This window comes from Dipodomys merriami, unplaced genomic scaffold, assembly GCF_024711535.1.
Source record: "Dipodomys merriami isolate MVZ:Mamm:240054 unplaced genomic scaffold, mDipMer1.0.p SCAF_2, whole genome shotgun sequence".
Taxonomy (NCBI): Eukaryota; Metazoa; Chordata; class Mammalia; order Rodentia; family Heteromyidae; genus Dipodomys; species Dipodomys merriami.
In genome coordinates this window covers 75,055,127-75,071,353 of record NW_027203381.1, presented here as the reverse complement: position 1 = coordinate 75,071,353, position 16,227 = coordinate 75,055,127, and the positions used below count along the sequence as shown (strand labels likewise).

The window sequence follows — 16,227 nt, the reverse complement described above, 5'->3', positions numbered from 1 at the left end:
AGGTTCTGGCACAAGTATGTTCGCTGCAGCATTATTTACCATAGCTAAGATATGGAACCAACCCAGATGTCCCCCACTATATGAATGGATCAGAAAATGTGGTATATATACACAATGGAATTTTACGCTTCTATCTGAAACAGTAACATCACCCTTTTCATAAGGAAATGGAAAGACAGAAAATATTATATTAAGTGAAGTAAGCAAACCCAAAGAATCATAGGTCCCATGGTTTCTCTTATTTGCAATAACAAGTATACATCTAGGATAATCCTACCAGACAAGCAGAAAAGCTCAAAATCTATGTACATATGACCATATAAGATGATGCTAAGCAAGATAGGAACACAAGAGGTGTTTTCTTTGTTGCTGTTGTTTTTAATGTATTATGTGAATTTTTTGTTTCTTTTCTAAGTCTTTCCCCCTATGGTAACCCCTATTTTCCCTGTATTTGATTCCGGTGCCTGCATCTTATATATACACTTTTCTAATTTGGGGAAGGGAAGGGAAATAACAAAATGCTGAAACAAGGATCCAGGTTGACCCATTGTAACACTGAGATGTACAAGACACTATATTGAAAACAAACTTTACAACTTGGGAATTGGGGAGGTAGAGTTAGGGAGATGGGGAGGGAAGGGATGGTAGGGGAAAAACAAAGGAGGGGGTAACAATGACAAGAAATGTACTCATTACCTTACTCATTACAGTGACTCATGTAACTGTAACCCCTCTTTACAGTATCTTTACAATAAAAAAGTTTTAAAACATAAAAAAGAAACATAGGCTCTATGGTTTCCCTCATTTGTAATAATTAGTATATGCCTAGGATAGTCTTGGCAGCTCAGTAGTGTATACACATGACCATACAAAATGATGCTAATTGAACTCCAAGACATGCAAACAATAGGGTTTTGTTTGTTTTGGGGTTGGTGACCTTGTTGTTGCTAATGTACTGTATTTTCTTCTTTTATTTCATTTTTCTTTTTCCATTGGTTTATCCCTGGAAATCACTGTCTTTGATTCTTGTATATACATTTAGCTGATTTGAGGAAGTGAAGGGGAATAACAAAATGCTAAAAGGACAAAGGATGACCCAATTACAACAAAGTACTCACAAGACACTGTTGGAGATGAACTTTACAACTTCGAGGTGGGGGGGGGGATGGAGGAGGGAGGGAGGGAGAAGTGGGGGAGGGAAGGGCTAGTGGGAGAAAACAAAGTAGGTAACAATGTTCAACTAGAAATGTACTCATTACCTTACTCATGTAACTGTAACCCGCTGTACAACACCTTTACAATATATACGCATTTTTTATTTATTTTTTAACTGTGTTTGCACACACATACATGCAGTGCAAGCACAAGCACCACATTTTAAATAAGGTAATAGATTGAAACCATGTCAATTTGTGATATAACAAAGAAGTACACAAGATATCACTATGGGGAGAAATTAAGCAAAGGATATTTGTGATTTCTACTAGTCCTTATAGCTGCATGTAAATGTAGTCAGCCAAAATAAAATAAAAAATTTCCAGCCAAGCTTGATCAACACATGTTGACTTACACCCATGCCTCTAACTTGACCTGGCAATTTGGGTTTAGAGCTCCCCCACTATTTATCTATTTGACATCATAGTGAGTGCAGTGGTAGGTAAGGATGACTCAGTGGTGGAAAGGGCAGGCCCAGGCTGTATTCATGACAGACAAACAGCTAAATGCACAAAAGGATCATTATGTCTTCAGTCATGGATGGGGGGGAATAGAATCAATTTAAAGTTCTAAAAAGGAAAGTTGATTTCTGAAATACTCCATGCTCATTAAAAATGACTGTGAAATAATATTTAACAGAATAGAAAAGGAAATGCTATATTAAAATAATATCAAGCACAGCCACAGTAATTCACACTTGTAATCCTACCTACACTGGAGACAGAGAGCTGGAGGATCAGTTTGAAGCCAGTCCAGGAAAAATGTTTGTGAGATCCATCTCAATTAATAATTCAGTTCAGAAATGTGTGCCTATCACACCAGCTACATGGAAGTCTGAGATCAAAAGGGACTGTATTTTGAGAACAACTTGGGCAAAAAGAGAGTGGCACCACATCTCAATAGAAAAGGCTAGGTGTGGGAAGTGGTGCTGTGGCTTTGGTAGTAGAGTGCTCGCCTTAAGCTGAAGAGCTGAGGGACAGCGCCCAAGCCCGGAGTTCAAGCTCCACGACTGACAAAAAAAAAAAAAGAGAGAGAGAGAAGAAACAGAAAAGGCTAGGTGTGATGGCATGCATAATCCTAGCCAAAACAAGACGCATAAATAGGGTCATAGTCCCTGCTGGTCAAGTCAAAAGCAAAACTTTACCTCATAAGTAACCTGAAGGGGCTGGGAAGTTGGCTCAGTGGTAGAGTACTTGCCTTCTATGCATGGGGCCCTGGGTACAATTACTCAGCACCACATAAGCAGAAAAAGCCAGAAGTGGTGCTGTGGCTCAAGTAGTAGAGCACTAGTCTTGAGCTGAAGAGCTAAGGGACAATGCCCAAGCCAGAGTTCAAGTCCCACAATCGACCAAAAAAAAAAAAAAATTAACCTTAACAAAAAAGGCTGGAAGCATGGATTAGTAGAATACCTGATTAGCAAGAGTGAAGCCCTGAGTTCAAACCCCAGTACCAACAAAAAATATCATATCCATTAATTAATGACAAATTATTTTATATGAATAAATTTTATTGAGTTTTAGATCATTAGAAAGAATAGAGAAATGCAAGAGAAATGCTTTCTAAACAGCATCTGATAGTATTCATCTTTTCTGTGTCATGGTATTTTCACTTTTTTTTATAAAAAGTATAGACATTCATTTATTTAAATTTTTTACAAAGTCAAGAACCATCAAGTGGAAAAACTAAGTAATGCTAAGGTGAATGCTAATCAACATTAAAGTGGTTCTGAGTGTGACCCTCTCACAGACAAAATGGTGCTCGCAGCAGCTCCTGCTTTTCACTTACTGAAATTACCAGGAAAAACCCCTGGAGGCCACCTAGCCCTGTGATGCCCCTGCTTGCAGGAAAAGCAGCCCAGAAGCGCAGTGAGAAGACGCAGGAGGGAAGGAAAGATGCTCTTGTGGAATCCTGAATCCTGGGCTACTGTCACAAATAACTTAGGGGTGGATTCTTGGAAGACACTCTTTGTGGGTTGCTTAAAATGAGATTAAGGCGAGATAGTTACCAATACACCAACGGCCAGGTCCACACAGCACAAGACAGTTTGGAAAATAATCTGGTGAACTTCAAGGCCAACCACATCAGGTAATTAAGTCACTGAAGGCGGTCTTCCCCGTGTGTGCGTGCACAGAGGGCAAACTGCAAACCTGAGCTGTCAGATTCGGGCAGACTCTCCCAGGAACACACTGGCCCGGACGCAGGAACCCCGTTTCTCTGACTTATCTCCATTACAAAAAGAATTCTTTTGAAAGTAACAGAACCAAAATAATTCCTGCCTTTCCTGTATTAACTTCTTTTGTCAAGCCAGGAAGAATTATCTTCCTCAGTACTGAAGCATCAGGCGCTGCCCTCACTGAATAACCTGGACACCAGGACAGCCCATCCTGGCTGCCAGCCAGGCCCAGGACTGACCACCGCTGTCCTGTGTCATAGCCTGCTTTGGGACAGACCTCCTACTGGACTAATAGTAATTACTGAACAGGGCGGGGTTAAGCTTCCCTATTTTTTTTTTAAAGAAAATACACCCAATGGTTTGCTGAGGATATTTTCCAGAAATAATAAATGGGAATTGTAGACCTGCAACAGATCCTAGAATAACACAGACAGGCAAGAATCTGTCAATACAGCAAAATTCCAAATGTGAAATCCATGGTCCAGGAAGAGATAAACAGGGAGGGGCTGCTTAGAGATGTTTCCTTTGTTTTCTCCCATTTCTCACCACATGTTGTATAAAGTGTCGATTCTATGATGAGAGCCAGCTCTGGTGGAACCAGTAGAAACCACGTATGCAGTAAAGCCCTCTTCGTGAGGGACAGGAGATACCCAGCACATCACAGGGTGGCTTGCCATTTTTCCTAAAGACATCTATGCTTTTGTTTAGATGCTCTCATTATTTAAACTCCATCTGGCACTTTAGTCTCTTGAAAATTATTAAGTTAGGCAAGAATTAAAGATCAGGCCCATCTGGACTGCAGCATGTTTTTTTTGTTTGTTTTTTGCACTTGACATTCTGCTCCTTCATCTTCTCCATGGCTTGGCACATCTTGGAGGTGCAGCTTTTGAACAGAATCACAGGATGCCTGTGGAGGGGAAGCAAGACTTCGTGAAGCTTCACAGAGCATGAAGTCCCATCACACAGGACCGTGGCCAGGTAAACCTTGGCAAGGAGGGTCTTTCCAGCCCTCGCCCACTCCACCTAGCCACTCACTCATAGGGAACCTTTGCATGTTCTCGCAGCAACTAGTATGTCTGTCCTATACCAAGGACCCTGCCCGGCTCTGGGCTGGCACCATGACAGGCACTGCACCTATCCGCTCAAGTGTGGCCTGGCTGATGGTGTAGGAGTGTGTGTGCTGAGGCTGGGGCTTCCTGCACACTGAGCCGTTGCTCCGGGGTACCACTTGGGGCGATGGCCCTCGGCTGGCTGTCACTACCAGAGTCTTATGTGGACCCGGGACCAGAGGGTTCCCGTTGGCATAGATGGACGGGATATGGACACTGCCTGAGTGGAGCGAGGAAGACTGGCGCAAGTCCCTCAAGTGTCTGAGAGAGCCTGGATTTCTGTGAGCTTCTGGATTGTTGTTCCAGTATCGACTGTTGTAGGTGTTGGAAGAAGTCAGTGTGTTGTTCTCTGACGAGGAGATCTCTGTGTGAAAGGCTTTGGCCGAAGAGCACTTAGGTGGAAGGTCATCCTCTCTAAACACAAACAAAAATGAAGTTGCCATTAAAATTTACCTGAGATTTAGTCTACCCTCTTCCCGTGGAAATGCAACTGCGTCTGAAACACAAATCCCCCATCAGGAACCAAATAACATAACTGTGAATGGTCTCTTTTTTTTTTTTTTTTTAACCAGGTCCTTAGAGCTAAACTGCTCCTTAGCATCACAGCAGGCTCCAATAGCAGAAAAGGATCAGCTCTCTCAACAAAATGCTTTCCCTAATCTAACTGAAAAAAAAAATGTATAAACACATATGTATGTGTAACTTAAAAATATTCCAAACACGCTTTCAACTGTAATTTATGAAGAAATCAAGTGAATTACTTGCCAACGAAAAGCTAAGAAACCAAGTTATGGGTATGGAAATTTTTAAGACATTTTTAGAAGCCCTGACTTTATTACCTGTGGGATTTTGTGAAGTGACAGTGTGTGCCAATTGAGAGGTCTCCTTCCTGATCTGGTGCAGGGACTGAATCTAGCCCTATATATAGCCAAAAGCCCTTAGGAATTGTAAGAGGCTAACGGCAGCCAATAACTTAAGATGCTCCTTCATTTCTTTAACATTTCTTGAGTACATCCTATTAGATGCTTCTTGCAAGAATGCACATAAGAAGCTCTGCCAAATGAGGTGACCAGATTTGTGAGTCTGAAGGGCTAAGCAAGAGACTAAAGACGCCCACGGGAAGAGGTGATGCCTGGTCAGATCAAGGGCTTTAGTGAAGAGACAGTGGAAAGGGATGCAAAACCAGACTGGAACACAGAGTAAGCCTGGTGGCAGGGGAGAAGGAAATCAGGAACAGGGTGAAGGCCAGGTCCTGAAAGGCCATGTGCGTCATAACTGGGAGTCAGGAGGCACTGAAGCATTTCAACAAGATGACGTGAAACCTGAACCTGGGCTGGAACCCTTGAATCATTTTTCCTTATAGATTATCTTGACGTTTTTCTGAAGGCCTTCAGATTCCTGTCTAAACTGCCTTCTATCGCTTTTATGCAGTTTGCTTTTCCCCCACCAGGATTGAAATTTAACATGTTGAATCCTGATTGCCACTGTGAGTTAAGAGAGTGAAATGTGGTATTTGGAGGTGGGGATCTGGGGTGATTCGAATTAGATGAAGTTGTGGGAGTGAAGCCTCCCTGAGTGAATCCTGGCAGCTCTGTACGAAGAGGGCACCCAGTCAGGCACATACACCCATGTCCTTCCCAGCTCTTGCCAGGAAATGTTCCATGCTGCTTGAGGCTGCTGTTAGCAAGGTTGCCAACAGATGGGGCCCCTTCTTATGGCTATGAAACATCTTCCCACAGACTAATGTGTTTCAGGATACTAGTACTCTTTAGGAAGATTCTGGAAATTTTAGGCAGTGGTACCTAACTGAAGGAAGTAGGTCACCAGGAAAGTAGTACTAGTTGCCTTCTGGTATACTTCCTGTCCACCATGAGGCAAAGCACTCTCCTGTACCACATACTCAAGCTGGCATGATGTTCCATTCAAATACATGGAGCCAACCAAACACCGACCAAAACCCTCTAAAACCATGAACCAAAAGAAATCTTATTTCCTATAAGACGTTCTCTCAGATTTTCGTCACTACTATGCAAAAATAACATACATTCCTAGACCTGACCTTTCCAGAACTATGAGTCAGAATAAAACTATTTTGAAAATAAAGTAGCCTGCCTCAAGTATTTTGTTAAAGTACTGAAAAAGAGCCTAAAACACTCATTCACATTAAGATATATGCTGTGCCTATCTATGTATAGGAACTGGTACATTTTTTTTGTCTTGATGCTACTATATATCAGAAAGGCCAATGTTAAATGAATATTTTAAACTAATGTATCTATTGTAGCAATCATTGAACATAGTAGAGATGTGAAGGAGTAGGAGAACTCTTAATGAATATAGGTGAATATTGTTATAAGGAAAAGTGATAAAATGTAAGGGAAAATATCAGTTGGTCACTCTAATGCCCATAGACATCACAGTTGTATGATTAGCATAGAAATCTTGACTGCCCAGATGAAGAGACATACATAGTAGCTATGCAGAACAGATTAGGACATACAAACCTTATTTCATTAGGAATTTCTTCTTCCTCCTCCTCTTTGTTTTTGCTTCTCCAGTAAAAGAATGCTCCCAGTATTAGTGCAATGCAAATAATGATAACAACGGCACCAGTGCCAACGGCTCCAGCTATTAGTCCAATGCTTCTGGGATGGGCTGTGAGATAAATTTAATGAGAAAGAAAAACAGTATATACCTATACAACTGTATAAATATATGTAAGCTTGCTACAAATGTCCTAGTCTGTCTAAGACCACACTGGTTAAACCTAATGAGCATTCTACTTCTCTCAGTAGCTAGGGAGGCTCTCATTATCTGCTGCATGACTGGCCCATTTAACAACCTACACAGCTTACGGAGAGCACAGCTAGAGCAGGACAGGAGAGGCCAGTACCCATCCACCCTGCCTGAAGGCCCCCGTGCACTCTGGGACCTAGTCAAATACTTTCTGGCCCCATCCCAGCTACATCAATCCCTTTTTTTGAAAAGTATATAATTTTATTCTTATTAAGGTATTCTACAAAGGGGCTGTCATTTTCATAAGTCAGGTACAATGAGCACATTTATTTTTTTGGACAAAGTCACTCCTTCCTTTGCTTTCCCCCAGTCTTCCCTCCCATCCCTGACCGCAAGTTACATAGGTAATTTTCCACTTAGTATATACTGAATAATATGACTGCATTTGTTCACCCTTCCTTCCTCCCTTTCTTGGCCCCATTCCCAAAGCAAAAACAAACATTACCAACAACAACAACCAAAAAAACCCATGTTTCCATTTCCTGAGATTCATTTAGATAGCATAATTCCCTTTTGCAACCAGAACTAAGCAGCCTAGAATTCTCAACTATTGACAAATGCTGCTTTCAAAACCAGATAACTGCTAATTAGGCAAACATAAGGGATTAGGAAATACCCAAGGTCTTGCCATAGCTATAAGATCAATACAGACATCATAATGTTTACAGCACTATGAAATAAGAACTGGTTTGAATCTAATGGTCTTAAGGAGAGATATTTTGTCATGAAGGTTATAATACTGCTGAGGTTTAGAAAGTATACTTAAGGATGGAAGTATTATGGCTCTAGCTATGAACTAGATAGAGTGTAAAGACCTGAGTTCAATCCCCAGTACTAGGACAAAAAAAGGAAAGTATACTTTTGATATTTATATACATTTAACAATGATTAAAACCAAATTTGTTTCTATGTAATATTCTGATAACTTCACAACAATTAAGGTTTAACAAGTTTTGCACCTCAATGTGCAACTGTACTTACGGGAAATGACCTGAAGATCCAAAAGACAGGTGCTGGTTCCAATGGCATTAGAGGCCACACACTGGTACAAACCTGAAGACAAAGTGCTAATGTTCCGGATGGTGACTGTTCCCTGCACCTGGTCTGTCACAAAAATAATAAGTAAGGATCTGATTAAGTGGATAAATAAGAAACAAAGCAATCCAAAGACTGCAACAATCGATACAAGGTACAGTTATCAATTTTCCTCATTTTTTCAATGGAGGTGGGAAGAAATTTTTGGTTCCTAAATAAAGACTAAAATCATTACAACATGTTCGGACCTGGAACTATTGAGGCCTTGTCCAAAATAAGGACTATCTCAAAGTTCAACATGCAGACCAGCATGTAAGAGCCTAAATGAGACTGGCTAAGCTTGTTCTAGAGAATGTATGATCAGGACACCACACTTTAATTATGAGTAGCTGTGATTACATAAAGACCAAGTGAGCATCCATAACAATCCTCACTTTATAGATGGAGAAACCATCTGTTCTGTCTATGCTATAACTGTGACAGTAACAATTATGATAGTTCCAATAGACTAGGGTAACTGTCAGGTTTACTGAGGGATAAAGCAATAAAAAATTGGGAAAGAAGCTGGAGAAGGCACGGAGAGCCTCAGACTTCTGTGCAAGTCTGACATCTGTGAGGGGGAGGGGAAGAAGGGAGACTGCGTAGGAAGGGTCTCAGACAGTTTCACAGTATTACTCCTAAGCACGTGGGCAGTCTTCGAGCCAGTCTTTCAGTAAAGGCATCCCATGTCTTGCAGGAGTGAGACTGCATTTGCAGCTCCAAGAAGCTCTATTATTCTGGGGACAGGCTAGCCTTGATCTGACACAGTGTTGGAGGCTGAGGAAAAGCAGTTAGGGCCCAGGGCTGTCAGACAGTGTTTCTCCCCACATCAAGAGGTCTGAGAATTACCTAGCCAGTTTGCATCTTAGTAACTCATCAATACCATCACAGTTTATATTATTCCTGTAATGATAAAAATCAAACAGTCATGAAGATGTGCCAGGCACTAGGAAAACTTTTATATATATTATCTTATACGTGTTATCTGAACTTTATCTAAATGACCCTTTTAGGTATCTTTATTATTAATCTCTTTGGACCACAAAAAGATTGGGAAATAAGTAGTTGGAAAATAAGATTACACAGACAGTCATTAGAAATTAGTATTGGATGGATGTCTGTCTCAGCTTCTAAGTTCTAGTCTTTACTTTCTTGCCCTTTGGCAGAAAACATAATGCATTCTGTCTCCTAAACTAATCAAAATTACTGCAAAATAGTAAGCGGAAAAACTTCCTAACAGCTAAGAAAGAAGTTCTGGCACAAAGTCCAAACGCGCCTGAGGCCCCACTGGGAGCTCCTCGGCCCTGGGGTCAAATTATGTTTATATAAACTAAGATTTAGCTATCTGGTGTCTGCAGGCTACTGGCATTCTTATCTCAATCATAGAAGCAGATGTTCACAGCCCGCCTACCTTTATCAATTTCTTCATTTACTAATATACTTGGGCTGGGGAATACTGAGAACTGTGATACAATGATGAACAGCACAGATCTTCACCAGAGAAGAAGGCAAGCATTTCCAGTAAATGGGTTACATGCCAGACAAGGCTAGATTACTACAGGTACTAGGGGAGGTCTAATGAGAGTCTACAAAATCAATAGAGCATGGAACAGGAAAGAACCACTGCCCCACACTGGACCATGTATCAGAAGGAATTCACAGGGTGATCCTCATAACGCCAGTGCTGTCAAGTTGTCCTTAAACCTCTAACATAGTACACCAGACAGTCATGAGGAATGACTCCAAATCATCACATACATACTTGAATTCTCTTTGACATATTGGGCAGGAAAAGGAGGCACTCCATTTTTGCCTTTTTAAAAAAATCAAATCCATACAATACAGGTTTATTTTTCAAATGGATGACAGGGCACAATGCTTGATAATCCTGGATATTTGGATGATATGATACATACAAAGTCAATAATATTTAGTGGTTTCTCAGTTTGTCCTTAATGTATTATTTCCTTTTCTTTAAAACCAAAAGCCAACAACCCTCCCCTCCCCCCAAAAATCCAGAAAATCTTGAGAGCTCTCTATGTTAAGAAGGCTGGAAGATGGGGTTCGGTGAACTCTCTGGGTGCTGCCGCAGACTTCAGGCAGCCTGCTCCTTTCCTCTGTGTTCTATCTGACTTCTCACATCTCACTTCTAGAGATCCCCTTCTGTCCCCCTGGCACTTTTGTCTTCTGAAATTCTGGCAAGCACCACGCCAGCACACTGAAAGGCACTCAATAAATGATCGATCCACCAATAAAAGTGCTACCTTCTTCCTAGTACCATGTACACTGTACTAAGTCTTTAATATGTCTCATTTCATGGTCACCACATGCTTAGGTGCTATCCTCCCTATGGACAGCCATGTGATTTGTCTAAGATCACAGAGACACATAGGTAGCAGCGCTTTATAAAATCAGCTCTGTACAAGAATTCAGCTCATAATCACACACCTAGCTTTCCAGAAAAGTATTTAAAACTCTATCATTCTATGACAGGCATTCTCACCATGCCATCTTCCAGTGTGGTTGGAATCAGGAACAAACTGTCTGCTAACTCCCTCTTCAACACTCATCATGCAAGAAAAGCATAAACGCTGGGCAACCAAGCTACAGTTCCATGTGCCCCTTTCTCCTGAAACTCTGAAACTAGCAATTTGATCTGCTCATAACAAACCAACAATTTTTGTTAACATTTCCAAAGCGACTATTTGGAAAATTTTACAATAGTTGCTCTAAGCAGCATTTGGGCATGATGTTTGAACAAAAAGGTGAACAAAAAGGTGACTGCTTTAGAAAGTTATTTTTAAAAGTTGAAACCACTGTCTTCCCTTAGTTTCTTGACGTAGACACAATGAACTGCAAGAATGTGTGATTAAGTGATGTTGACATTCTATAGTGCAGAGCTGGCTCAGAGCTAATCAGGGAAGGAGACAGCCATACTGATAAGACAGGATTAACCAGAAACTAAACAGAGATGTTTTCAGAGATGGACACAAGGCTGTTTGCCGTTTCAAAGCACACAGCTTTGGAAAGTTCAAAAGACAACAAACCCACTGTTTAGTTCACTGCAGCCTTGTATCCTCCACAACCACATATCCAGCCTACATCAGCGTTAGAGAGAAACAAGCCTGAGTGTACATTTCCAGTTCTGTCTTTTTCCTGGGTTCCAGAGCTCTACTTCTGGCTACCTCATCCAGAGTGCTAGTGAAAATCATGTGGTCAAGAACTGCACAGCCTCCTTCCAGCCAGGCAGAACTCAGATGTGCTGGATCTCCATGGCTGCCTTAGCTTCCTCTTCTGTTCTCAAAACGTGCCTGGACATCAGGGGGCACTGAAGACCAAGTAGGATGATGTATGCTAATGAGATCAGTACAGTTTCTAGTGACATTTCTATGGGGGAATTTCCTCCCGAGATTTCTTAACAAATTTATGTATTTTTCTGAGCCATATGAAAACATCTGTCCAAATTTTTACAAGTTTTCTTATAACCCCAAATTTCCCATATATAGTAATTACAAAATTGAATTATGTATTTTCATTATTTATATATTTTAAAAAATATATACTTTTAATAAATTTATATATTTTAATAATAAATTGATAAAATTTATGTAATAAAAACAAATAGTAAATCATTTCTATTTAGTCTCAATATTCTGTTAAAAAACATCATATTCATTGAAGTAAGCCAGACCCAAAGAAACATAGATCCCATGGTTTCCCTCATTTGTAAGAATCAATATATGTTTAAGGTTATCCTAGCAGATGAGCAGAATAGCTCAACAGCTGTGTACATATGGTCATATAAGATGATGCTAAGTGAAATGAACTCCAAGAAGTTTTTCTTTGTTGTTGTCGTTCTTCATGTGCTATGTGATTTCTTGTTTCTTTTGTATTTTTTTTCTTTTTTCCCCTGTGATTTATCCCCTGTTGTCACTGTATTTGATTTTGGTACCCTGGGTATTTTATATGCATTTATCTGAATGAGGGAAGGGAAGAGGAACAACAAAATGGTGAGACAAAGGACAAAGGGGGGAGCAATGCAACAGATAACATGTTGGAAATGATCTGTACAGGCTGGGGAGAGGGAAAACTGAACAGTAAAATTTAAAAATTTAAAAATTAAACACATGAGGACAAGCTGCTCTGCCACTGATTAAAGCTATGTGTGTATGTGCTGGTACTGAGGCTCAAACTCAGAGCCGCACACTCCTCTTTGCCTCCTTGCCCAAAGCTAGTGCTCTTCCACTTGAGCCATGCCTCCAGTCAGTATTTTTCTTGTTAACTGGAGATGGAGTCTTAAGGAACTTTCTGCCTTGGCTGGCTCTGAACGTCAATCGCCCAGGTTTCATCTTCCTTAACAGCCACTGGTGCCCAGCTTAAACTTAACAGTGACACTTCACCTTCCATGTACATGCTATTTCTGTTAGCTCCATTCCTTTATTCAATTATAAAAATACTTTGTCTGCATGCCCTGATTTTGGTTTTGCCATTGAAACAGATATTGTGTTTGCCAATTCATGTATTTTCATCAATTTCAAATTTCATGTCCATATATTCTACAGCATTATTCTTCATTTTTCTTTAAATTTCTATTAAAGTATTTGCAAAGAACTCAAGATAATTTTTATTTATATGAAATAATCCTTAATATAGTCTTACATTGAAAGAATCAGGTTATTAAGGTGTCTGAACTCCCATTTCCTATATGGGAAATAGGAAATGTTTTTCTCCTTCTCATAGGAAATGTTCTCTTCTTTTACTTATCCCTACTTGAACTTTTTTATACTAAAATGAACCACTTTCGAAGAAGAAGTGGAGGAAGGGGAGGAGGAGGAGGAAGGAGAAGAACAGGAGGAGGAAGAAGAGGAGGAGGAGGAGGAAGTGATGGTGGTGGTATAGGAGGCAGCAGCACCATCAGGTTTCAAGACAGCATTTACATAAAAAATTTAAAAAAAGAACAGACAAAAGAGGATAAAACACACTGTTCACATATCTATTCTGCAGTAGGGATTTTTCAGAAGTATGTAAAATCGGTCTTTTCTGCTACCAAGAAATAACCCATATGACATCAGTTACTTAGTTCCTTAACCCGCATTCTGATTACTAGACTTTTCCAACTTTACTTCTGTAATGGCTAAGTTTTAATGATCATAAATATCTTTGAATCATAAAAATCTGCTAAATCTGGCTGAAACTGACTTCAGGTTGGCCTAAGCTCATATGCAATACTTTCTAATTACAAAAGTAAGATAAAGTATACTCAGTGATTATTTCAAATATATTGTCTAACAAAGATGAGGGGTACCCCAAAGGAGCCAGAGAGGAAGAGGAGAAGGCAAAAAGCCAAAGCTGGATTTAGGTCTCAGATGGAGACTTAAGTGTACAGTGCATGTGGATGGGAAGAGACAGAGCCCACTGTTTACAGCCGGGACCTAGAACAGGCCACTCCATCAGTGATAGGGAGAGAATTCCACCAACTTGCTCATGTATCAGTAATCACCGCTGTATCTAGTATCTAATGAGTCTTCCCTGGGGCTGTTGGCAGAAGCACAGTCCACAGACTCAGGGCTGCTGTGCAGGTGGAGAGCTGGAGGAGGAAAGGGTTGCAGGGAAAGGGAGCTAGCCACAACAAACACGAGGACCGGCATACAGGAAACATGATACTCAAGTTATATGAAAGCCACTACAACATGTCACGCTCTTAAACTCCCTGAGAAAAATAATGCGTGAGGTCACAAGAGCCAAAAGCAGCTTTCAGAAATAAAATGATGTCACAGAAAAGTTAAAACACAATAATAGGTGAGGACAGCAATCGGCGCAGAGGAGAGATGGTGGTGTTTTTAAAAACAAGACCAGAAACGAAGCCCTTTCCTTGGTTTAAAATTTTTATCTTCTTGTTATGCTCTTGCAAGATAGTTCTCTAGGTGGCCTTGGGCTGATCTAGGAATGCTGCCTTCTGCTTTCTCGCTGGTATCTCTCCAGAGTAACTGTAGAATATGCGGGGAAGGCAGCATCTTGAGTTAAGGAGGAAGGGACTGGCTGGAACAGTCCAGGCTCTGCTCTAGTCTGCTTTGCAATACATTACCCTGGGGTATCACATGATACCCTGTTAGAAAGCCAGGGAGAGCTGTTCTCTCAGCCGCAACCTCAGTGCATGGGCAACCTCAGGGAATGGGCAAATGACACTCTATGTACACTAGGCAGGTTTTCTGAGCCTTGCGGAACTGGAGGAAAATCCCAGATCCAGCAGCCCCAAGTGGCTGGGCGGGACAAATGGGAACAAGAGATTTCACTACTAAACAATTCTGGGGCCTTATAACTACTCACTCTCGTGAGACCTCAGGGGTTCCACAAAACCTTCCTAAATCTCTTTGAAGGACACACCTTGAATTAATCTAAGGATCTCCTACTGAGCCCTATCTCTTAAAGGGCCCACCACCATCAGAGTGAGGACAGAGGGGACCAGGCCTCCAACACACTGACCTCTGAAGGACACAGGCAAACTACAGCCAAACCACAGAGGTCCCTTCATAACTGTTTGCCTGACATTTCCTCATTATCAGATTCTAGTTGCTTTTCACCAGAATACAGCAGAAATATTATCATATCCTGAGTACACAAATTAAAATCTGACTCTAATAATGTTTATTTTTACAATAAATAATCTTTATCCAATGTAATTCTGATGATAAATCCAAAGTTCAAATTATAAAAGGTGAAAGTTTTTATTTTGGGCATTCAAGTTCATTTTTGTACATAAAGTACCAAGAATACTCAAGTTGCAAAGACAATATACCGAGTTATTTGATAGACACACACCTGCCAGAAACCAAGAGACAGAGGGTTCTTTCTAGGAGTATTTCTCAACTTACTACAAATAGCCATTGTCAATGTCCATTTGTAATTCCAAAAATGCATCCAATATTCCACAAAAATTGCACAACATAGGCATGGAATAATGCTGCCACAGAGGCCCTTGAAGATGACATTGTTGGCCCTTTTATTTTACAAAAACTAACATCAGTTTGAGAAGTCAGTCAATAGTTAAGAAACATACCGGAAAATCTAGGATTTGAACATCGTTTTCAGCAATTTAAGACAGAGCCATTTTAAGTATCTTACAATGGTAAGATTAATTAGTACACACACACACACACACACACACACACACACACACACACACACACACACACACACACACCATAATATGGCTGAAACTTTCAGCTATAAACAATCAGTGTTTCACAATATTGTAGTACTCATTATCATTATCAGAGTAACCTAAACATTATTGTGTTTTAAATAATGAATTTGGGGCTATGTGAATTAAGAGAGGACAAGAAGGTCAATCAGTATTCCTTTGGGTTTTGGGGGGCTTTTGTTTGTTTTGTTTTTTGTTTGCCAGTCCTGGGGCTTTTAACTCAGGGTCTGGACACTGTTCCTGAACTTCTTTTGCTTAAGGCTAGCACTCTACAACTTGGGCCACAGCACCACTTCCTGCTTTTTCTGTGTATGTGGTACTAAGGAATGGAACCCAAGGCTTCATGCATGCTAGGCAAGCACTCTACCGCTAATCCCAACCTGGGAGTCTTAAGGAAACTAACATCAGCTGACAGCGGAGGACTTTTTCCCTTGCCATGGCAGTCAGACTGCAGGCAGAAGTTCTCAACAGGATTCATAGTTAAGAACAAGTAAGGAAGGCTGTTTGGGGCCTCCCCCTTAACTGCGAACTCTATGCTCTGTGTGTGTATGTTTTACACATGCACATCCGTGTGTGTGTGCGTGTGCGTGTGTGTGTGCGTCTGATTTGAGGCTGTCGTTTATTGCTGGTATTGGCTACTAGAACTCAGGCCTAGTGCT

The 16,227-nt window shown here is 40.7% G+C and overlaps 1 protein-coding gene across 2 annotated transcripts in view; it reads right to left on the bottom strand.

Moving 5' to 3' along the window:
* Window positions 1–2,558: 2,558 nt before the first annotated feature.
* Igsf11 (immunoglobulin superfamily member 11) overlaps window positions 2,559–16,227 on the bottom strand; it is a 115,565-nt gene continuing 101,896 nt past the window's right edge. For both annotated transcript variants that reach the window (XM_070030166.1, XM_070030165.1), the window contains exons 5-7: window positions 8,275–8,397; window positions 7,002–7,152; window positions 2,559–4,911 (exon numbers count right to left, since the gene is read on the bottom strand). In XM_070030166.1, coding sequence (XP_069886267.1) covers window positions 4,470–4,911; window positions 7,002–7,152; window positions 8,275–8,397 — 716 coding nt within the window. In that variant the 3' untranslated portion in view covers window positions 2,559–4,469. The remainder of the gene's footprint in view (window positions 4,912–7,001; window positions 7,153–8,274; window positions 8,398–16,227) is intronic.